The sequence below is a fragment of the Cyclopterus lumpus genome, chromosome 22 (genome assembly GCF_009769545.1).
Source record: "Cyclopterus lumpus isolate fCycLum1 chromosome 22, fCycLum1.pri, whole genome shotgun sequence".
NCBI classification, from domain to species: domain Eukaryota; kingdom Metazoa; phylum Chordata; class Actinopteri; order Perciformes; family Cyclopteridae; genus Cyclopterus; species Cyclopterus lumpus.
The window spans coordinates 3691958-3715968 of NC_046987.1; the positions used below are offsets into that span (position 1 = coordinate 3691958).

The 24011-nt window shown below is 45.2% G+C and overlaps 1 protein-coding gene across 3 annotated transcripts; it reads right to left on the bottom strand.

Moving 5' to 3' along the window:
• Positions 1-369: 369 nt before the first annotated feature.
• rab3gap2 (RAB3 GTPase activating protein subunit 2 (non-catalytic)) lies at positions 370-16083 on the bottom strand. 3 transcript variants are annotated; one of them, XM_034563329.1, is made up of 36 exons: positions 15953-16083; positions 15674-15849; positions 14603-14691; positions 14326-14443; positions 13670-13751; positions 13353-13400; positions 13184-13259; positions 12972-13073; positions 12523-12622; positions 11752-11850; positions 11054-11202; positions 10890-10969; positions 10338-10430; positions 10077-10216; positions 9771-9966; positions 9453-9596; positions 8778-8860; positions 8643-8707; positions 8470-8560; positions 8253-8374; positions 7833-8046; positions 7469-7566; positions 7026-7134; positions 6762-6922; positions 6396-6570; positions 5945-6127; positions 5650-5756; positions 5325-5391; positions 4992-5062; positions 4225-4260; positions 4050-4124; positions 3264-3479; positions 2797-2886; positions 2483-2692; positions 2208-2372; positions 1481-1633 (listed from the first exon to the last, which is right to left on the bottom strand). In XM_034563329.1, the coding sequence occupies exons 2-36, from the start codon at positions 15780-15782 to the stop codon at positions 1481-1483; spliced, it is 4116 nt and encodes a 1371-aa protein (XP_034419220.1). In that variant the 5' UTR covers positions 15783-15849; positions 15953-16083. The 3 variants fall into 3 exon arrangements, with proteins under 3 accessions (XP_034419221.1, XP_034419219.1, XP_034419220.1); XM_034563330.1 differs by having other exon boundaries at positions 370-1633; positions 7833-8043; positions 15674-16055; XM_034563328.1 differs by having other exon boundaries at positions 1316-1633; positions 15674-16083.
• Positions 16084-24011: the final 7928 nt, after the last annotated feature.

The following is a 24011-nucleotide window of genomic DNA, read 5'->3' on the forward strand; positions in this document are numbered from 1 at the left end:
TCTATATAATATTTTTACCACATACAATAAGAATTTTTTTCTGAACAACATATACCATGACCTTTTTAATGAGGTATCGACATGCTATAATATTAAAAATATTTAGTACATACTTTTTATGCCATACTTAAAATAACATTTTAAAATAAGACCTTTTTTGGAATACTGTGACTTCTTAAGTTAAGGACTTTGTAAGGACTTTTTTGAACAAACTATTCAATTACATCTTTTATGCCGTAGTTCTTATTTCAACATATTAAAACTTTTTTTTGACGTAATATGCCTCGACTTTTTCAGCGTTTCGACACAATATGACTTGACCCTTTTTCTTTCTTTTTCATAAAACATTTTTAATAACTTTTTGCTTTGTGACATTTGACATTCTTGCTGCCATCTCATATTTCTATGACATACTATTTGACTTTTTATGATGTCATTTTGACAAACCATACTAAGGTTTTATGACATTATTTGAGACCAACTTTTTTTACTTACAATAATACCCTGACTTTATGACCACATCTATAGCAAAGTTATTGTATTACTATATTAACGTCTCAACTTAATGACTTTTTTTATTAACAAACTATATCATGAGTTTTTCATTACATACTATATTATGACACTATACTACAACTATTTTACTTTTGTTATGACCTAATAATGGCATACAGTAACTCGTACAAGACACTTTAGAGAAACCTCTTTATTCTGCAATGGGTCAGCCCAGTGGGAACAGCTGGACTACAGAGCCGGAGGTTTACAGGCACAGCTAGTACTGTCTGCGTATATATATATATAAATAAAAAATAAGGTCCATATTTCTTTATGATACATCTCTTGTCCGTGAGAGGGAAAGATAAAGAGGAAGGAGAAACGTCAAACAGAAGTCGATATGGCACAGTTAGGACACCAACACACTCGGAGTGAACATGATGGAGACGTGACAAAGAAAAGACATGCCCCGTTCCTTAATAACCATCTCATAAACATATTCCGACAACACTCTTCAATAACACAAGTATCCATTATCATTTATGTCACATGCGCCAAAAATGTGGATTAAAAAAGTTAAAAGCCTATCACATCCACCCACGGCCGACTACAGTTAAGTCGTGTCGCATCACCACGACGACGTCTCCGTCTCAACGGCGGACGAGAGGGAGACGGACGTTCATCAGCGTCCTCTTTGTGGACTGTCTGTCACACGCTGATGGGACTTCTGGACACCACAATACTGAAGTGTTTTGATTAGATAGGGGTGTGGGTGTGTGTGTGTGTGTGTGTGTGTGTGTGTGTGTGTGTGTGTGTGTGTGTGTGGGGGGGGGGGGGGGTCCTATCTGCAGGCACCATACATACAACACCTCCCTGCCTCCATCAGTCTGCAGCACACATTTTCATTTCTTTGTTGTTTCCTTCCCGTCGCTCCATCACTATGACCACTCCTCAAAAGGTGACCACTCCCCCTCCCCTCTCAGGTTCAGTCCTCAGTGGTGAGGGCATCCACAGCCTCAAGAAGGTGCAGGGCCAGGCTGTACTGGGCGTGGTTCTCCGGCAGGATTTCAATCAGACGGCCGACCAGCCTGCTGGTCTGGGGCAGGGGGACCAGGGGGCACCGCAGCTCACTGGGGTCCTGCAACACACCACATATACGTCCCATTGTTAAACAGGCAGCTGGGCCTTCCACTGCAAAACTCTATGGACTATTTGCACCTTTCATTTTGTGGTTATGGCTGATACTATTCAGCTATGAAGGCAAAACAAGTGTCGTTCAGCTGATGAGGAAAAGTGCTGGATTTCAAAGCATTCTAAACCAAAACCTATTAATTAGTATTTACATATTATTTATGGATTATGTTTCTATGACTTTACTTACGTCCTAAGGACATTATTTTTGATTACAGTGAAAGCGATTCATGTTGCTGGACTGTTTGGGTCCACAACATGTTGAACCGGGTCTAATCATCCTCGGGGTCTGTTCGGGTCAGGGTCTGACTGTATTGGGTTCCCTTCTAAAACTCAATTTATGCCCGTTTGCTTTGTGTAGTTTTATCCACAAGTCTGTGTCAATCATTATTTGCTGCAGCCAGTAATGTTGTTGATTTGAGGATTTGGGGTTCTGGGTGCCTCTTTAACGACCAGCAAACATTCCGGATGATATGAAATGTCTTTTGAATGTGTCGGATGACATTGTTTGGGTGCCTCACCATGGCCTTGAGCCACGTGCACAGGGTGGGGGGCAGGCGGGCCAGCAGCTCCATTGCAGCTTGCGTCTGGCTCTGGCTGTGGAGCAGCGAGTAACTCAGCCTCTGGCCCGTCAGCACCAGCAGCTGGGAGCCCAGCACGTCCTTATCCTCCACCTCCAACATCACCTGGGGGATAAGAGGCCACACACGTCAAACGAAGCCCGGTCAGAGCATTGGGTATCGAGCACTGTGATCAGATTTGTAGTTTCTGTCTGAAACAAAGAAAGCCACATTGCCTCTTCAGCCCGGAGGTCGAGGCCCTGGTTGTAGAGCTCGCAGACGATGTGCCGCCTCAGGATGTCGGGGTTGACCTGCAGCAGGGAGCCGAGCTCCAGACACAGCGAGGGCCACCAGTCGGCCTTGGGGCCACCAGAAGAAGGCGGAGGGGCTGAGCTGGAAGGATCCACTAAAGCCTGAACCCAGCCGGTCAGCACCCGCAGGAGGAACTGAGACGGAGCAGGAATGTGTGATAGATGGAATAAGATGCTTGAAAAAAAACAAAAAAACACATAATTTTCTCTTGAGCCCGAGATGTGAATCCACCTCTTACCTCTTGTCGCATCGAGACCAGGCCCGGGTCCATGTCTCCACTGGGCATTAACTGGATGGTCATCAGATCTCTGAAGAAAGCATTCTTACCCTGGGACCAAGCACACAGCATGGCCTTCATTAGTCCCTTCTATTTAAATTATCCAGATTTCATCAAATGTGTGATACCACAGGGACACATTCACAAAAAAAAGAGGGCATAAAATGTAAATGTTTTTTAATAAAATAAATAGCACTGTGTGCATCAACTTGCTGTTGCAGAGAACTCGATACTGCAGAAAATTAATAACGAAACCGATTCAAATATTGACCATCTATCTATGATGCGTCAATATTTTTTACAATTATATTGTGTGTTAGCAAGTTGTGTAGATAAAAACATGACTGCTTCAGGAGGGAACGTTAGCCTCTTGTGGCCGAAATGAGCATTACAACAACAAACACATGTCAATCAGTCCATCTCCTCACCTTGCTGTCAAACAGACTGAGTGGTTTGACCTTCAGACTGAAGGTCATAGCAGCATGTAGCAGGGAGGCCAACAGGCAGTGGTGTTGCACCAGCGGGTAGTGGACGCCCCTCTGCTCCAGGGCGAGCTCAGCCAGCGACGCGGGGCCCTCGGCCCCGCACCACGCCTCCTCCGCAGACAGCTCCGGAGGGGCAACGTCCTCCACCGCCGAGTCCGCCTGCGCGTGAAGAGATGGTAAGGAGAAACAGCTCGTTGTGATCATAAATCACAGTTTAGTTCACAGTCAATGCAGTCGAGTGCAGATGAAAACACATGCGCGAATGCTAAAGTCCCCCCCCCACACTCAAGAATGTCATTTGTTTATTGCTCCGTCTCGGTGATGCTTGAGCTTCACCGTGACGGGGGGGAAGCTTTTCTGTGCTCAGCTGAAACGCACAGTTCAACACAGATGAGTGTGCAACCCTCAGGACACAAGTGGGACTTGGGAAACTTGAAACCTCCAGTGTGCATGCACAGAGAACAGACTTTTAGGGATACATTATATCTAACAATTACACTTTTGAATGTTCATATATTCTAGATTAAATTGTAAGAAATCTTATTGAACTGTGTCGAGGAGAAACACAGATCAGACACACATCCTCACTGCAAGCAGCTGGCTAGCCATCACGTATAGGTGTGGTTAGTAGTGGTTGGTTTCTCCATGCTTTTCCCCTGGAATATCTTTACTTACATAATAATCAATAAAAGACAAATGGCTCTGATTTTTAACCAATACTCCAGTCACCTCCATGAGGATTTGCAGCAGCTGAACACAGCAGCCCAGGAACGACGTCACGGCTTTGTCTCCCATCCCGACATCCTGCACACACAAACACACACGTCCTTAAAACGTGCAGCTAAATGCTGGAATTGAAACACTTTGCGTCTAAAATAATCGTGTCAAATATTTACGTACTTACCCGTCGACACAAGCGATCTTTGGGTGCCTTCCCCACCTGGGAAAATGAGGTGTTAACATTTTATATGCAGCCTCACAGACTCAACGAGGCCTTCCATCAGACACACTCTGTACTTCATGCGTACTTCATGCGTACTTCATGCATACTTCATGCGTACGTATGTGTACTTCATGCATACTTCATGCGTACTTATGCATACTTCATGCGTACTTATGTGTACTTCATGCATACTTATGTGTACTTTATGCATACTTATGTGCACTTCATGCGTACTTATGTGTACTTCATGCGTACTTATGTGTACTTTATGCATACTTATGCGTACTTCATGCATACTTATGTGTACTTTATGCATACTTGTGTACTTCATGCATACTTCATGCGTACTTCATGTGTAGTTCATGCGTACTTCATGCATACTTAATGTATAGTTCATGCATAGTTCATGCATACTTCATGCGTATTTTATGCATACTTATGTGTACTTCATGCATACTTCATGCGTAGTTCATGCGTACTTCATGTGTAGTTCATGCGTACTTCATGCATACTTAATGTATAGTTCATGCATAGTTCATGCATACTTCATGCGTACTTCATGCATACTTTATGCATACTTCATGCATACTTCATGCATACTTCATGCGTAGTTCATGCATACTTCATGCGTAGTTCATGCGTACTTCATGTGTAGTTCATGCGTACTTCATGCATACTTAATGTATAGTTCATGCATAGTTCATGCATAGTTCATGCGTATGACCTACCTTCTCCGTTAGGAAGGCTGCTGCTGAGAAACGCTTGACGATGAACGTACTCCACATCATCGCAGAAATACCTGTGAGGAAGATTCAATATAGTCCAGTGACACACGAGTGGTGGTCATTTTCAGAAGGTAGCTACCGATTAACTAAGTGGGGACATTAACGTCGCTTCTGCTAATAACAGTACTTTCACTCACATATTTAAACTGTAATTTTTGCATATTTGAGGAAAACGCTTCCAACTATTATAGATACAAATACTATTAGATGGATTAGATGTTAATGTATTGAAATATTTGCATGGTGGAAGAAAAAAAGAGATATTGAGCCCCTCACCTAGTTGGATATGTGGACTGGAGACTAGCTTCAAGTGTTCAATAGCCAACCAGAAGTATCGGCCCTCCTAGGAAGAGAAGCAGATTTAAGAACAAAAGGTGATTGAGTATTTGTCATCCATGTTTTCTTAAATTTAGGAAAACCTGCCGTCCCCCCACTTTGGTGAAATTGGCTTGTTGCAGCAAGCAGTGATAATATACACCAACCTAACTGAAGATAAACACTGGAATGGCTGTCTTACTTACTTTTGAACCATCATAAACAAAAACACATGTGTGTGTGTGTGTGTGTGTATATCTGTGTGTATGCGTGTATGACTGTGCACCTCGGGGTCTTTGTTCCACTGCACTACATATTCCCAGCAGCAGTGGGCGAAGAGCAAGTCGGGTGAGAGGGAGTGTGGGAACCGCTGGCACACTGCCACCAACAGCTCTGGAAAACATAGAGGTGGTTGTTTGCTTCGAGGTATAAAAGATGCTCTGAGGAATCGTGTGTACCGTCATAACATGGCTCAGGTCATGCTGTATGAATCTACAAAGGCTATTGACCACATTAACAATCTACTTCACATGAGAGACAATGTCTAAGTTCGTATCCACAATCTGGTCCTCGGTCCTGACCTGCTGTCCTGTCGGTGTCCTCTGGGCTCTCCTCCTCCTCCTGCTCATTTCCTTCTCCTCCAGCCCTCTGCTCCAGTTGGTCACCCGCCTCTTTGTCTTCTCTCTTTTGGAGAATTTCCTTCAGTCGCTCGGGGGCCAAGTTGTGTCTGAACACCCACTTGGAGACACTGTCGGCGATGCCCCCTTTACAGACGTCAACGACAACAATATAAGATCACTTTTATGTAGCCACACCCAGAATATCACATAAGCCCCGAGACCGGTGAGAACAAAACATTCTGGGGATCCATTTTATAAGTCTGATCTAAATTGTTTTATCCTTTAAAAAAAAAAAAAAGAAAAAGAGAAAACTATAAGAGGGAAGTGAAAAGAAACATAAATCAATCACATAAGAGGCGTAGCTAACAAGAAAGAACCGCCAGCACTGAGGAAGTTCTTCTTTACAGCTTACCTGTGCCTCCCTCGAGCAGCGTTTTGATGGAGCACTGTGGTGCGGCGCCCCCTGCTGCTCCCTGAGGAGGAGGCACCAACAGCAGGGTCTGCAGCACCAGCACGTCCTCCAGCTGGCGAACGCACACCACCCACTGCTCCAGCTCGAGCGACACAGCCTCCCACTCCGACTGCAACTGTCACACGCAAACACAGAAAGTGGGCGGAGTCGGCGAGTGTGGTTGATAATATGCCGAGTGGGGCAGTACCAACTGGTAAATAAAAAGATCAGCCCGCGGGCTGATGAGTGCACTCCTGTGTGTGTACTGTGTGTACATCTGTGTGTGTGTGTGTGTGTGCATGAGCATGAGCATGAGCCTTCCCCTACCTTGCTGTCAGCTCGGCTCGTGGTGCTCGCCTTGGCAGCGCGGTGAGCAACGAAGGCGGCCAGCAGAGCGGCCGCGGCATTGTGGGACTGGATGCACATGCAGCGGACTTGCTGCCACCAGGGAGAGATAGACTGGGGGTCCCACGACTCCTCAACTGCCCCTGAAACCAGGAAGAGGAGGCGTCGACGGTCTTCTTCTCCTTTTTAAAACTTTTTTTTTTGTTATAAATGGAGCGACACTTTTGCAAATGAGTCAACACACACCTTCCATGTTGCTGAGGGCGATGAGCAGCGTGTGCAGATTTCTAACAGCCTCTTCTGGCTTCTGGAGCACCTCCTTCTCCCTTTGCAGCCACACACTTAGCAACAGAGACTGAACGGAAGAGGAGCAGGTGGAGAAGGGTCAAACGGAGATATTCAAAGTAGTGGCACGCCTCTACTTCTATACGCCTCTACTTCTATACGCCTCTATACTTTCAATTCAATTCAGTTTATTTTGTCTAGCCCAATATCACAAATTACACATTTGCCTTAGAGGGCTGAAGGAGGGACTGCTGTCATTCCCCTTCTTTTTAAAAAACAAAACAACATATCATAATTGTAATCGTCCATTTCATCAGCTGTTTAATTTGCCTTTCATCTGACTGCACTTCACCTCCATTAGCAAAACTCAACTTAATTTCAGCCAATCTTTTCCTCCATCTTACCAGCAGCTGCTGTGGACTGATGCCGGCCTGCTGCAGGGTGTCACAGACTTTATGGGGAGGGCTCTTTCCACACAGACACCCCCAGAACATAAAGCTCCCTGCAAAGGACACACAAGAGCAAAGTCCTCAGTCTGGATGTGTGCGTCAGTGAGACTTCTGTCCACCAAAAGCTTATTTTCTTGTGTTAACCCTACCTACCCTATTTGTACTCATGGAGAAACACAGCAATAGAATTCCACTTGTGTGAGACAGACACTACCAGCGTATCAACCAATCGACACTTCATTACTCGATACTTGTGCGTCATATACTTTTTGATTGCGTCGCAGTATCAGCTGGGATAACTGTGCATATGTTGCCATACCTAGATGATTCCATTCAGTTTCAGAGCCGCGGGTGACCGTCAACCCGCCGTCGTCGGTGCACTCCATCTGGGAGAGAAAGGCTTGCGCCGGCAGGGGGGAGTCGGGCGAGTCCTGGGCGAAGGAAACACTGGGTCTCGCGGTGAGCTGGGCGTAGCGTTGCAAGGTGGGGCCGACGCGGGACAATTCATCCTCTATGCCTTCGAGGGAGTCCTGCTGGGTGGGAGACCATACGTTAAGTGTTCATCATAGTTACGAGTAGTAAGGATGACTGCGTAGCAACAACACCACCCCAAGTGGTCGCTGCATCGTAGACCTTATGTCAGCCTATCAGATGTTATTATGTCTCGTGTATTGCAGTTTGGAAACGTCCACGCGGGTGCCAATAACAAGCTTTTCCATGTGCATGCGTGTGTCCTCACATTCTCAGAGCGGGCCTCTCGGTCTGCACCAGAGTGCAGGTTCTGGATGTCGGTGTAGAGCTGAAGCAATTTCAGCTGTGAGGAGCAGAGCTGGAGTAGCGCTTCATCCACCTCCTCCGGGTCTGCAATGAAGAGAGAGAAACCATTGGATGATATGTACGTGACGTTTTACACTTACAGTACTGTATTGCTTCTTAATAATAAACCGCTGCATTACCTTGCCGCTTCAGAGTTTCATTTAAGGCGCTTGTGACGCTGGTCAGACAGGAGACAGGAGCATTCTTGTTTGACAGCAGAGACTCCAAAGCCTAGAAGGAGGGAAGGTCGTCAGACATGTGACCGTTACCACAAAGTGGGTGTGTGAGTCAGTGTGTGCATCTTTGTTTGTACCTGCTTCTTGATGGCGGGGTGTTTGATATCCAGCAGCACACTTTTGGCTTCGCTCTCCAAAATGTCTGAAAAGGAGAAAAAAAAAAGATGAGCAGGCGCAGATTCAAACCTGCCTTCAGCTCGACCTCCTCTTACCAGGCTCCACCTCCCTGCTCCTCAGTATCGTCGTCAGCCTTTTTATCAGGTGCATGTCCTTGGCGCGCTCGCTTTTCTTGTCACTGAAACGGGGACGTCGGAGAAAGATGGGGTTTTAATGAGAAGAAGAAGACCGTTGAAAAACCTCGGTCGGTCCTGATTTTTGCACGAAATGCACTCACTTGACTCAACAGGAGCTATTATAAGTACGACGTGTCTATAGTTGAGGTACATAATACAAATATTACTAGAACATAGGGGCGAAAAAAGATGAACCGTGTCAGAAAATCATTAAGTTTAAACCGGAGTCTTAGATACAAAACTCTGAATCCGACTCAAATTTCCATCCATCATAAACCGATACAATAAGAAATAGTTCCACTTGAGCCAAACCGGTGTGGGAAACATATGACACGTCATGGGAATACCACATGAATGAAGTTAATCTGAATCGGATCTTATCAAAGTAGTGCTTTATTGGACTGGATTGATTTGCTGCATGGTTACATGCATCGTAGAGAAAACTGACTTTTGAGATATGTATTGGATGGTCCTGAGAGGGAAAGATACACGTCCCTACTGAGAATAGTCTGGGACACAACAAGTGAGATACAGTATGAAGTATTTACCTCTATTGAGTATCTCTGAGGTTCATGTATATGTCTGTGAACCAACCTGAGGGCCAGGTGGAAGGGGATGTTCACGGTCCTCAATGCTCCTGTGGTGGGATCCAGCAGACACACCTGCTGGGTGTGGAGCTGCCAGCCCTTACTGGTCACGCTGTTCACCCCCATCAGACGGTAGCCGGCGTACAGCAACCTGGAAGTGCACACGCACAAAACAACAACGCTTTACATCTATTATGTAGTGTGCTGTTCCTCAGGTTGTGCGTCCGAGTGTACAGTGGATTCTCCTGTGGTACTACATATGAAAATGCACACGAGCTGCTTAGTTTGTGATGCTCAGAAATAGCGGTTTCAGCGTTGTTTGTACCTGCAGTGTTTGCCAACAGTGAAGGCTCCGACTCGAGGCCCCTGCTGCATCCCCCACACCTCCAAAATCCCCCTGCGGGGTGCGTAGATGACCAGGAACAAAGCGTGGCGTCGGGGAAGGGAGGCAGAGGGGGAGAACTCCCGATCGCCGCGCTCCTCCGGAACCTGCAGCCAACCCAGCTGAGCATCCCGGTAACCTGCGGTCATGAATTGTTATTATGAAGGAGGAGGTTTGACGGGAAGCAGCTCTTCTGGACCACATGGATACTTTTCAAACCCACCAAGTTATTCCTTGGCCTTTCCTCACCTTTCCACATGCGGACGGCAATTCCCCGGGCCAAGTCCAGCAGTGTGACTCGACCAAAGTCATCCGTTACACCCGCGAGCGTGTTGCAGGGGGACAGACAGATGGACTCGCCGTGACGACGGGAGTCTGGGAGACCAAATCTGGGCAGAAGAGATTTAAAAGAAAGGACAACGGAGGCAAAATCAACAAGCTTCGTTTCGCCAACATCAATAAGACACAGAGGTCATTGATGCATTTGTGTCCAGATATCATGACTGTTACCTGATCCCCAAAGGCGTGACAGGCTCCACCTTGGGCCTCTGTTTCTGAAGCGCCTCCTCTTCATTCTTGTGCTTGTTCCAACCTAGCCATCCACTGGCAGGAACAACAGCAGGAGAGAGAGATGCACTTATGAAACATGGACAAAGAGACACATATGATGATGTAAAAAGACTGGATTAAGGGAGACTAGAGTATAGAAAGTGAGAGGGGAATGAAAGCAAGCTACCCCCCTGTATGAATGAAGCTGGCTATAATTCACAGTATTGATTGGGCTGCTTTGTGCTGTTGCAGCAGCACAGAGTTGTCAATACTTCTGCATTCAGCCCTTTAATTGTGTATGTGACAGGAAACAAATGCCCACACAGGGGCACGGAAACACTGTTTGATTTCATTTACACAAATGAAAAATTGGCGTTAGTTTTGTGCTGCTGCTTTGGTGTTATTACTCGCTCTCTTTGACGAGTTTCAGAAAAGTAAAATTACGTTTATGTTCAATAATGAAGCTCTTGCTTACATGCGCGCACACACACACACACACACACACACACACACCTGGCAGCGCTGATGAGGGCTGAGGTGAGTTTACTGGCCACGGCGAGGGCCACGTGAGAGAGGAGCGGCTGGGAGCTTCCCTGAAGACGGGCAGAGAGAGGAGTGATTCATCCTTACAGTCATTCTTTGTGGGAAATAAACGGCTCCGTCACTCACTCACTCACCTCCACAGCGTAGAAAAAGCCTGTGTATGGCCCACCTCCCACAGTGACATACCGGCTCATGGCGGGGGGGCTGCCCTTGACCGACGCATTAAACCCCCCCAGGATAGACGCATTCTTCATCTGGTCAAACACACAGAGCGTCATGACGCCTAACAGCAGGAGAGAGGGAGAGAACAGGGATCAGAGACGCAGTAGTCTCCTGTTCATCTATTCCATTTGATTTTTTTTGTATAAAATAATCTCTTCCTAGCATACGACTCCACTGCACAACACTTTTATATTGTCTATATAGAGTTCATAAGGTTAACAATCTAATTCTAAAATCAACATTAAAATGCTGCGCTTCTTCATTTGTTGTTTATTCATTGTGTTTAAACCCGGTATTCCTGCACAGTTGCAGATAGAGATCAGAATGTCATTAGTAGAACACAATTAGACTGTAGAATTAGATTTCAGTGGTGGCTATGTTTCTGACCATCCAAACATTTCCAATAACTTAAGAGCGCTGTGAAGTCCAAGCGTTTACTTTTGTTGTGATGCTTTCCCTAATCCACAACGAGTGTTTAACTGGATAACTAATTCAGCATGACCTCGAATCACTTTAACCCTGTGATGTAATAGGAAATCAAAAGATGGGGAAGCCACCATTTAGTCAAACATGGGCAATCAACCACTAGTATGAACAAAAACACTCTTACCAACACTACTGTGGTCCACAATGGTGTCCATGTCCTGCAGACCCCACTTCTTATAGGCCAGGGGAGGAGGTTGGATCACATCACTACCGGCTGCTGTCGCTGAATGGAAAAAACACAGCTGGTCATTTGGTTTCCAAATGTCTTGACAAGGAATTTTATCATTTATAGCTAGCGGGTATTTAAGGTATATACGCATTAAGATCACACACAAAGCCTGTGTGTGTGGTAGTTGTGTACACCTCCTTTGTACCTGAATGCCTTGTGGTAAACATTATCCACCCAGCCAGCAAGTGAAGAACATATATCTAGTTAGCACACTGTAAAATGCGGCTGGAAAACACACACACACACACACACACACACACACACACACACACACACACACACACACACACACACACACACACACACACACACACACACACACACACACACACACACACACACACACACACACACACACACACACACACACACACACACACACACACACACACACACACACACACACACACACACACACACACACACACACACACACACACACACACACACACACACACACACACACACACACACACACACACACACACACACACACACACACACACACACACACACACACACACACACACACACACACACACACACACACACACACACACACACACACACACACACACACACACACACACACACACACACACACACACACACACACACACACACACACACACACACACACACACACACACACACACACACACACACCTCTTGCCACCTGGTTCCGGCAGGCACGCAGAGATTGAAAGAGGCTGAAGCCGTCGATGGTGACCAGGGCGGCGGGGTAGAGGATACTTAGCTCTTCATGCTGTGGATGGATGAAAATCCATAAATATACAGCTGCTGAATAACATGGAGGGACACGGTCAAAAGCTCCTCAGTTACTAATAAACATGTTGTAGTTTGTTGTTATAGTTCGAGGGGGGAGGACAGACTATTTCTAACCGGGAGAACTAACTCCCAAGGGTCAACAGGGTGTTGCTAAGCAACCACCAGAGGCTGTGCTAAGGATTTTTTTTTTTGTGCAGATATCTTCTCATCCAACTCTTGACAAGAATGCATATATGTATTGTCCACAACGTTAAACTGCTCCTTGGGACCTGAACAGAGTTCTCATTCCCAGTGCTGATAGTGGGCGTGTTCAATGCGCGCATCACCTGCTCAGTTACTCCAGGATGACGGGGGATCTCGTACGTGCGACACTTGAGCCTCAACACGGGGTCCTCGTGCAGCAGCTGGGCCAGGAGGAGAACCCCGTTCTGATGAGAAACAACCGGCGTTACATTCAAAACGGACTTCATTTTCTCTTTCTGATGCGGAATATCTGAAAATGTAGTGCATTAAAAAGAAGGTAAGATTGGCAAGGTACCTCTGTGTAGAATCGGACATAGCCGGAAGTGAAACCCACAACTACACATGTCCAATCGGGCCGCCCCGTGGAGCTCCTACACACACACAAACACACACACACACGTTGTCATGTACACATACAGACAGCATTCTGCATCTCCTCTATTTCTTACATGAGTATTTCTTACCTCTTCTGGCTTGCTAATGGTATACATATGGAGCTGCTCACACACTCTCTGCAGTGAGAAGACATACACAAAGTAGGATGTGGTTCACTGTACAGATCTCTTTCTCTCAACATCCCACTTATGCAGAAGCTCATGTTTCAGTCAAACCAATATCCCTTTTCAATGTGACCCTGCTGTAGTTTTCCTAGTCACTCTATTTCCTGCCTGTAAGTTTCAACCAGTGTCATTTCCCTTTATCTCTGAGATACAATGCTAACCCATCAACAGTTGTGTTGTGATTGTCATTCCTCCTCAAGCTAATCTAATGTGACTCTTACCCTTCGTCAGTGCTGAGGGTTCCAGTCCAAGACACAGCCAAGGTCATCTCCTCTCGGCCGCTGTCATCTGTACGCCACTTAGCTGGAGGAATCAATAGCAAAGTATATAACTCCTCTGTGTACTTAAGAGATGTGTGTGTGTGTGTGTGTAAATTAAACCAAACAACTGCTTAATATCAAACAAATATACCCTAGCGTCCCATCAGGGGTCACACTCACGTGGAACATAAGCAGCATGATTGAGACTGACATGAGTGAGAGTGGAGCGACAACTGGTGCAGTTTTAGTTTTATTTAAACTAACTCTTCTCATCCCCCCCAGAAAAACACCCATGTCATTAGCTGATAAAATACATGTTAACATGATATTGGATTGGTGAATAGACTTGCGTACTCTGCGATATCTGATCCAGCATTTTAGGCTTCATTGGAGGCCTTTCCGATACCGGAACACCTCTAGTTGTCATATAGCTTATTACTAATGCAGCACAAGCTAAATTTAGCGCCGTGACTGCGTCGGCACAGCTTGCTGATGAAGGCTACTATTTAAAATGTGCCAGAATGCGTCATAATTCAACCGCTTTGCATAAAATCAAACCGGTTGAACCGACAAAACCGTCAACCGACACAGCTCTGGTGTGTGTTTGCGTATCTGACCTGAGAGAAAGACAGCCTTCTGTTCGCGGGCCACCACCAGCAGGTCGGAGCAGGGCGACAGGGACACTACACAGTCCTGCAGCCAAGGGGCCCTCTGCCCTGTGGTCTCCTCCTCCACCTGTGGGGCAAAGAGGAAGGTCAGTGGGAGGGGACCTTTTTGGGCCATATGAGGGATAACCAATTTTAGCGCTTTTGCGCTATTGTCAGTGTTTATTGTCTTTTGTTCTGACAATGTTTGACAATGTTAGACCGGAGAATGAAACACAAGAGGACAGACCGTTGTGGCAGAAGAGGCTCCCTCGTCTTTGTTTTCTCCACCATCCCATGTCGCCTCCCAGTCCGAAGAGTCCCAGGACAACTCATTTTCTGTCAAGGAAAAGGGGAATAGGGAGATCTAATTCATAATTTGTGACGTCATGCTGACTTTTAATATGACCCGGTAAACTTACTGACACTGTTCTGGTATCCAACACGTAGCAAACATGAACAGTGATCTTATGTTCCAAGAGAAGTGACTAACTAAACTGTTATGGGGGGGGGGCAGGATGAAACCCCGTTGCCATGGACATACATAATGCATTAAGCCTTGGTGCAGCGTGTGTGTGTGTGTGTGTGTGTGTGTGTGTGTGTGTGTGTGTGTGTGTGTGCGTGTGCGTGTGTGTGTGTGGGAGGGGGGGTCGATGCGCCAGCGCTGCAACATTGAGGTGATTGCAGAACCCGTCAGTTTGAACGCATCCACATGGAATGAAGACTTGAGGGCCAACAAGTGCTCTTTCTGTGCCTCTGCCCTCCCTCGTTGAGCCTCCTGCAGCATGGCTCCAGGTGCCTCCTGTGGGATGACTCATAGCACCAAAGGGCAGACCCCTTTCTCCTCCTGGTTTCTCCTCCTGGTTTCTCCTCCTGGTTTCTCCTCCGGGCCTCCCATCGGCCTGCTGCTGGTGTTGTCAGCAGAGCTCAGATGAAGCCCGGTCCATCACTCTCTTTTCAAAGTGATGTGCCCGTGTTACCAGTCAGATCTTTAGGAACAGTTGTTCTTAAAAATGAATTCATGTAGGGTTTTGTTTTTTTACGTGTCAGATCCGGGTTGCATTTATAATAATATTGATTATAATAGTTTATGTTTTACCATACTTAAAGAACAGAATTGCACGAGGTAAAAAGAAAACAGCCCTGCTCTGCATAAAGAGGGCGGTTCCTTGAAGCAGTCACCTGTCACCTGTCACCAACACCTTCAGGATACGGGCAGACAAACACCGACCCACACACCCTTCAGCCGCCTTCTCCCACAGTCCTTTAAGCGTGTATGTTTAACTCCAGAGGGAGTTACGGACACCGCATCGCAACGTACCTGTTGGATTCTTCTCCTCCGCTGGCTCGGGTATCTGGCTCAGGAACAAGTAGTCCCGGACCGTCTTGAGCTCCTGGAGCCGACAGAACTCCAACAGGCTGCAGGACATTTCTCTCCCGTCCCGTCAAGTGGAGACACGGGGAATCAGCCAGTTAGCCCCCGTGCTAACGGTCCAGCTGTGGAAGATAGCGGCGGAGCTCAGCACTTTGAGTCCGTTTGCGAGTCCCGCTGTCGCGTTAACTTCGTGACAGCCTGCTCACGAACGACCGTGTTACTTACTCGTCTTAAACCGGCCCCTAAAACAAGTGTCAACGGGAGCCTGGTTCTCTTATTTCCCCCCCAACGTTTGCCGTTTCCACCCTAATTCTGGTGTGTTGATGACACATCGTTAGCATAATAACACAAGAGTGCTTCCGGGTCCTCGGTGAAAGCAGGGTGGATATTTTCAAAATAAAAGCATTACGCTGCAATTTTATTACAAAGAAGAACAATTTTATGGAATTGGAGAGATAGTTTTATATAGTCCGTTTATACAATAAACATGTATTTGAAAATGACGGATTTCTTGGTATTTGTAAAGTGTATTGGTATATTTTGTTCACTAGAGGGCGGTAGCGAAACATGTTTGCGGGTCACAGCTCCTGTATTGTAGTCAAACTCCAAACTCAGTGATTTAAGTTCCATTCATATAACTATTCTGGTTGCTGCTTTGTGAAGATTTGGCAAATAATACAAAATAATGTACTTTTTTTAATGTACATTAACCATATTTAGGGTACACTGCATGGGTGCAGTAATGTTAAGGAAGTAGAATGAAATCACAAAAAGAGCAATTGATTTCATGCTCTTATTATACTTGTTCTAAAGTATTGTTATCTTTATTGTTTTTTATTATTATTGTTTTATTGTTTTATTCTATGTCTATGTTTATTATATTTTTATTATTATTTTTTTACAGTCTATGTTTGTTGTTTTGCACCTTTCACCGAGTCAAATTCCTTGTATGTGCAACATACTTGGCCAATAAATTATTCTGATTCTGATTATACACCCTATTGGCCAGCGCTGCTCAGACAGAGGGTTGGATAATGAACCTACAAATCTAAATCTAAAAAGTAAGGTTGTTTACTGTGAAAATCAAATTTTGCCTGGGATTTTCTTATTGTTGTTTTTTAGGTCAACAAAATAAAAAAATCTGTTCTTTCAAAGTAGCTTGTACTTGGACTCTCTTGAACACATCAGAGTATCAAGACTACAGTCTTGCGGGGTCAGAGGGCAAGGTTACTACTCTCTCTCCTCTGTGAACGCACCGTAAGGCCGGCAGTCAACATGACCAGCTGTTAGCGTCATTGTTCAACCCTGCTCAGTGTCCTTTTTCCCCATCCTCTCCAGCACTCTTTAAAAAGCAACGGGAATTTTGCCAATGTACTTCCTGCAATCCCCCCCCCACACACACACACACACACACAAAACACACACACACACACACACACTTACAGTAAACACACTAATGCAAACTTACCTCTGGGGGGTGCCCAAAAGTTTCCGGTCCGGAAGGCCGGACACAGAAACTCAGGAAACAATTGGGTGTCAGAGAGGTCCTGAGGCATTGCTTATTGCGCTGTTGTTGCGTCGGCTGTTTCACAGTCAAAATAAAACAAATCTCCATCTGGTTCCCCCTCTTCCTTTGTTGGCAAGGAAGTGAGCTGGCATCACTCTGTCCCAGGACGGCCGTGTTGTTGATGCACAAAGAGATGGCATTGATTTATTCAGACACCCGTAAACTCCAGTACGACCTTGGGCTCTGAGGATTGTTTTGTATTACTTGTTTCTCGGAAGTTATTCAAAGAAATGACTAAGTTATGCACACGCATGCCATTGAGATTCAAATGGTGGAATTAGTGTAGATTGAATTAAGGAGAGAATCTTTTTTTGGTTATTGTCATGTGACACACAATAACGGCCTACATTGAAGCGATGTGGCGGCCGCGTGCTTCGACTTTGCGTGTGCTCGCCGACCGCTCCCGCTGTAATCTCTTCACAAGTACACTCCACATCTGGGAAACACAAACTCTGGAGGAAGCGGTGCAGTGTGAAATACGGAGGCCGGCCCGCCGGCTGGTTCCAAGGACCCCTTGTGTAATCGGACTCCTGAAACGAGGAGTACACAGATGCACGCCCATGCGGTCTGGAGACACACAGGTCACCGAGAGTGCAAATTAAGCCTTGTGTCTTAAGCCTGTGGAAGAAATGAGAGGTTCTGAGAATAATATGGCATAGTCACGCGCTTGCTTTGGCTCGTGGTGGCTGGCTGTGTCGTGCCATTCAACAGATCTGTGCAAAAAATGTCAGCAGCTCATCGCACCGACGGTTCATTTTCCACTTAGCTTTTTTGCTTTTGGTGGAAATCCTAGTCCTTTTGCATTCTTACATGTAAACATTGTTGATTTATCTTACTATTTTATATAAATAGTAGTTAACAGGGCTCATGGCAAGGGTATATTATATATCCATAACTGCGTACCATAAAATGAAATCAAAGTCTAAAGGCAACTTCCCCAAACTCCATATTAGTATTCTTTGAAACTGAAAAGCTTGCATGGAAATGTTACTACTTTTTCCACTTTTTTAATATGCATCTTACAGAAATGTGTTTATTTTATTGATATATATTGCAATCAGCATATCCAGATGTGTTAAATGTATTCTGTGTGCTGGGGAAGTTAAGACAGTAATATAGATCCAAAGATCAAACAGTCATGTGGTAACTCTTTTATGGCAAATAAAGTCTGTTCTGTGAACATGTCTGCAGTGGAAGCGCCGAGATCTTCAACAACAATATGTTGCTGTTTTATTTCTCAGTTTTACTGTACGGTTTTCAACGTTTAGTGTGGCTTTGGTGCAAGTTTCCAGATCCTATCAGTAGAGAGGGAGTCAGCAAACAGAGAAGGAGGCATATTGTCTCAGATAAGCAACCGCCGCCTGATCTCTTGTAGTCATCTAATCTGGCTCTGAAATCCCCTGACAAGACAAAACCATCACTGCTGACGTAGTGAAATGTATGAAGCTTAAGTTCTGTGAAACCCAAGACACGAGACTCTCTGATCCCCCCCACCTGAGGTCATAAAAAATGAGCATGACATCCATGAGATAAGTATTTCATGTACTGAAGCTCCTTTTTTTTGGGAGCGAATCAGCCCTTTGAGTGCCGCCCCACAACCAAATGTCAATTTGCCCTGTCCCCGAGGCGTCTCCCAAACTGCATTTGGTGATGTGTTCTTGATGATGAGACGAGCATGCCGCGTACTGTAGTGTGTGGCGTTCACTGGACCTTGCAGGACGTGCGTCATGTACAATTTGCTTTAAAGTTCACAGTGTCGCGATTTTTTTTTCTTCTTCAATTGACCAACTTTCATGGCAGCACAGTTAGTCCAGATGTTATTTCAGACGCATTTTGTTGTTCATTAAAAACAGTTAAAGGAATTGTGATGTACAATTATGAAGTCGGTAGCCCCAAAATGGGGCAGACGCCATGATTAGAGGCCCTAAAAATCTATTTCCGTGTTTTGAGTTATGTCGTCCATGAACACTAATTTAGCTGCCACGGTGCAAACAGTTTGGGTTGTTTCAATTGAGAGATTCGATTTGGTCTGTGCTCTTCTCACTGGTTAGAAGTGGGTGGGGTCGGAGGGCATCGGTAGCCGTGGTTACTGCGTAAGCGATGTGGCCTCAACGTCGCCTCTTTGATTCCATCGGAGCGTGTCACACACGGCTCCCTCTCGCTCCGACTCTAACCCGCCACCAGACTCTTCGTCTGGCTCACGAAGATGCAAAATCACAGACAGCAGAAAAAAATAAATCTCATTTCGAACTAATCTGAACCCACGTAGTCGGGGTGAAGCAGAGGTTTTCAGTGTCAAAGGTCAACGGACAAACATTTCACTTTAAATGCCGAATAATTACCTTTGAACATTTAAACCCTGTAACAGTTTTTCTCGGGCGTGTTCTCTGTGAATGTTCAGCAGCGCGCGTCTCGTCGTCGACACGCGTACGGCCTTCTTCTAAATAAACCTCTGTCTGCACAGGAAACCGCCCGGTTAGGTCGAGGCAACAAACTGACTTTCATTAGGTGAAGAGAAAGATCGTAGTTTGGGTTACAAGAACTGCGGAAGTCTCTCTTTTTCGCTGCTAAGTGCTCCACTGTGTTCACAAAGCTTACTGTGTCTGCCCGGATCCAATCACATCAGTGCACAAAACTATAATTTTTTTTTTAAAATATTTGATTCGTTGCAATTGTAGCTCAGAGGTGAAGGCGCTTGAGGACCTTTCTTTCATCCGTCTCGCCACCTCGTTACCGTCCGACTGTAATAAACAGACTCCCTCACACACCCGTTCACTTTGGGATAATTAAACAACGGCCTTCAGTATTCATCCTAATTTGTGAGGAACGTGACGACGTGAAAGGGGGTTGATTTATGTGGTGCTTGGAATCCCACAGTAACAGGAGACATTCTGGTTTCCACCCGGCTCAGCACATTTTCCACAGCGAGCCCTCTCCTTCGTTGGGTTCAGTAACCATCATCAGCTAAGTTAACATTTATAAGGGCAAAGGTTCCCTCGCACCACCCATTCTAGTGAAACATTGACGGTGGAAATTCAATGAAACATTGTTCCACCGCAGATTTCTTAACTGCGCCATCAGACTGGGAGGCAATAACATTGAATGTCAAGACAGTTATAAAAAAAGGAAATATCAATGTGCTTTCTGTTTAATTTCACATTTTTCTCAATGTCAGTGTTTTATAGATTTCATTGCGTCACTTTTGGTGGAACCGGGGAGTGGTATTCTGCCGAATCCATTCTGGCATCGACGTTCAGTTTTAGCCCATGCCAACAACAACAACAACGCATGACGTCATCGCATGTCTTTTTAGGCACACCGGGATATGTCCAGAGCGTGGCTCCATGCTTATTGAAATCCAGCCGCATTCCAATCATTAAACCAATACTCGAACGTAGACAGGCACAGATAAATGTGCAGAAATCCCCCTCGAATGTTATTTCTCGTTATTTTGCGACGTTATTGTGCGTTTGCATATCAGCTTTCTGCTCCCTTTGCGGTGGTTCACTGGTACGACAGCGTGGCCTTGATGACTGTGTGCATGATGAGCAATGCCAGGTGTCCCTTGGATTAATAAAGAAAAAGTGAACTCACGACGCAAATGTTGTAAGGCAAGGCAAGTTTATTTGTAGAGCACATTTCAACAAGGACATTCAAAGTGCTTCACATAAAACCATTAAGAGCATCAAAACATAATGCAAAAGAAAATAAGATTCAATAAAACAATTAAGAACATTAATTAAACATACAAAAAACTGTCAAAAAGCAAGAAATAGAATAAAAGTTGAAGTTAAAGAAATAAAATGCAGTAGTGAGATGCAGAAATTGATTGATATCCTTGAATCTGGGTCAATTAAAGGCAACCGGAAACAGAAAAGTCAGAAAAGGGGCTGAGGGTCTCTGGGGGTCTCTGAGGGTCTCTGGGGGTCTCTGAGGGTCCCTGGGGGTCTCTGAGGGTCTCAGCAGACCTGCAGCTTTCAGGGATTTTAAAAACTGAACGCTGCTTCCCCGTGTTTAGTTCTGAAAGTAGACCCGTCCCAGACGACCTGAGGGGTCGCGATGGTTCATAAGATGGTTGCAGAAGAACTTCACAGGTATAATACATGTATTTGTACAGGTGTTTTGCATTCTTAATTACATTTTGAATTTACTCCAAGGCTGTTATTGTAAGCAACATTCAGTAATACAAGTTTGACTATGCAACACGGATACATATTTAACACTGAAGGAGGAAGCAGGAAGGAAAGACAGAATCTGCAGAGTGTGTGTGTGCACACCAGATATCTCAAAATAGACAGGAGTGCATATTCCATACTGTGTCCAAAACATTTCCCAGTTTCTACGCCTGTCAGTGAACGGGTGAATATGCAGCAGCATCTCTGATCACAGCGTTTTAACCCTTAACATGATGAAACCACAAAAAGGTTCCTCTGAATGTGATGGTCCTCGACATCCACAGCTATGTGTCAGGACTCTGAGCTCTGATGTTGGTTTAAATAAATGTATTAAATATTTCATGCTACGTAATTTGGCACGCTGGCAACGTACTGCAGGGAGCTTTTAACTGGTTATGAAACCAACCATATTAGCTATGGATGCCTCTATATGGCCTATGTAAACAAGACCATCAGAAAGAAGATTGGCTCAGTCTTATAGGTATTCCTTATGCCTGCTAAACACGCGGGCTAAACACTCTACAAAGTCACGACTGTTTGCTGTGCTGGCTCCTCATTGGTGGAATGAGCTCCCCATTGACATCAGGACAACAGAAAGTCTCTACACCTTCCGTCGCAAACTAAAAACACATCTTTTTCGACTATACCTTGAATAGGGAAGGTAGCGCCGTGGTAGCACTTTAGTAGCACTTAAATGTCTCTTAGTGATAGCACTTTGTAGTTTAACTTTATTGAAGGAATTGTACTTTCTCGATTCTTGTTGTTCTGAGTTTGTACTAAAAATCACGCCCTCTTTTAACCACACAGACTGCCAAAATCAACACAACATTAAAGTTCCTTATTGAAGCTTCAAGGTATTAATGGTCAGAAATGATGTAAGGTAACGTTAATAAACCAAATGTTCTTCTTTTTGGTTTGAATTCATTTTTTCCTGTGTGATTGATGTCTCAATACCAGAAATTCATTTTGATGCCAATGTTTTCCTTGTATAAAAGCATTTATCAACTTTTTATCAGCTTTGTAAGACAATAACTGCAAAGTGAGAACAAATGTAGGCTTATTCTGTTTAAATAAGTAATTTTTTTTCCAATGATCTGTTTTATGGTTCAGACACTGATTTCCCCTTTCCTCCCATACCGACCTCCTGTATCTATACAGCACCACCTGTTTCCCTCTCTTACCCGTTCTTAAAGTGGATGACCTCTCTCCAGGAAGTAGCCCAGCTCCACAGACAACTCCTGAAGAAACAGACATACAGGGATAAAGAAAGAATTAGAAAGAGACATTTTTGCATCCCATATTTGAGCGCACCACCAACGGGCACAAGCTCCATTCCAAGTGGACCCCCCTGGAGAGGAGGCGTCTGCGGACACCACTTTGCGTAAAGGCACAGGGAGCCTCGGATCAGTAGAGGGGAGCTAACGCCTCGACACATTTCAATCAGGGAGAGACCAGTTAGATAAAGAAAGGATGCATGTTTATTGTTAACAGATGATATGAAATGATGAAGTCTCAGAGTCTTTGGCGCTTGGACTCTACGGGGAGATTTTAAATTGAGGGCCGACGCCCCGATCAGCAACGATAGACTCCCCCCCCCCGGAGTCCAGACCTGGTGGTGTAGCTGATGGATCCGTGAAGACTGGGCGGAGATGGGGAGGTGGAGGGGCGCGTAACGGCAACATGAATGACCTGAAGCTAGAGAGACAGTCATATTTAAAAGAGACAGCAGCGAGATGATTGGCTAACCGTTTCCGTGTGCTTATTGGATAGAGGGGATCAGCTGATCTGCGCAGCTGGTGTCATGATTGACGGCGCAGAACGATGACAGCAAGTAAACAATGAGTGAGCATGTGTGAGAAATGATTGGCAGACATATGAGGAATACATGGCGGGCTTGAGGGGTTTGGTCTTCCTGTCTGAACTTGCGCTTATAGCTCCATTTGGTGAAGGGGGGTGACAGGCCGAACAACAGCACCAGATGTCTCTGAATGCAAACCTGCCTGTTATCTGCACTATTGCTCCTCTGTGAGATATAATGTGAACCAAGCACCTTTTCTTTAGAATAACAAAATAACTGCGGTACCAACCGTTCTTCCCCTCCAAAGCTCAACCCTGAGACAACATCTGGGAACATGGGCCCCCTTGCAAACCACAGCGACTTCTGAGCCGGTGGAGGAGAGGGCCACTCTACCTCCAGCTGCTCCGCCACACGGAGGTGAAGAAAGACCTTTCTGTCTTGAAAGGTGTGTATAGTGCATCTGAGCTGTGAGTCCACTGACTTCTGGGACTTCCTGTATCTTGCTGAGTATATTCTTTAAAGAGGTCTCTCTGCTATATTACTACTGTATCTGCTGTATTTAGTTATACTAGAATGCTAGTCTGTACTGTCTTTCTAATTTGAACATTTTGAGCTGCGATTTCTTGCTTTTTTACACAAGTGGCTGAAAAGTCAACCAAACCAGCTAGGATTTAAGTATTTGCTCTGTAATCTAAATCTACTAGGGACTAAACTTTATTCTACATTTTACCTTGAGGTAAACAG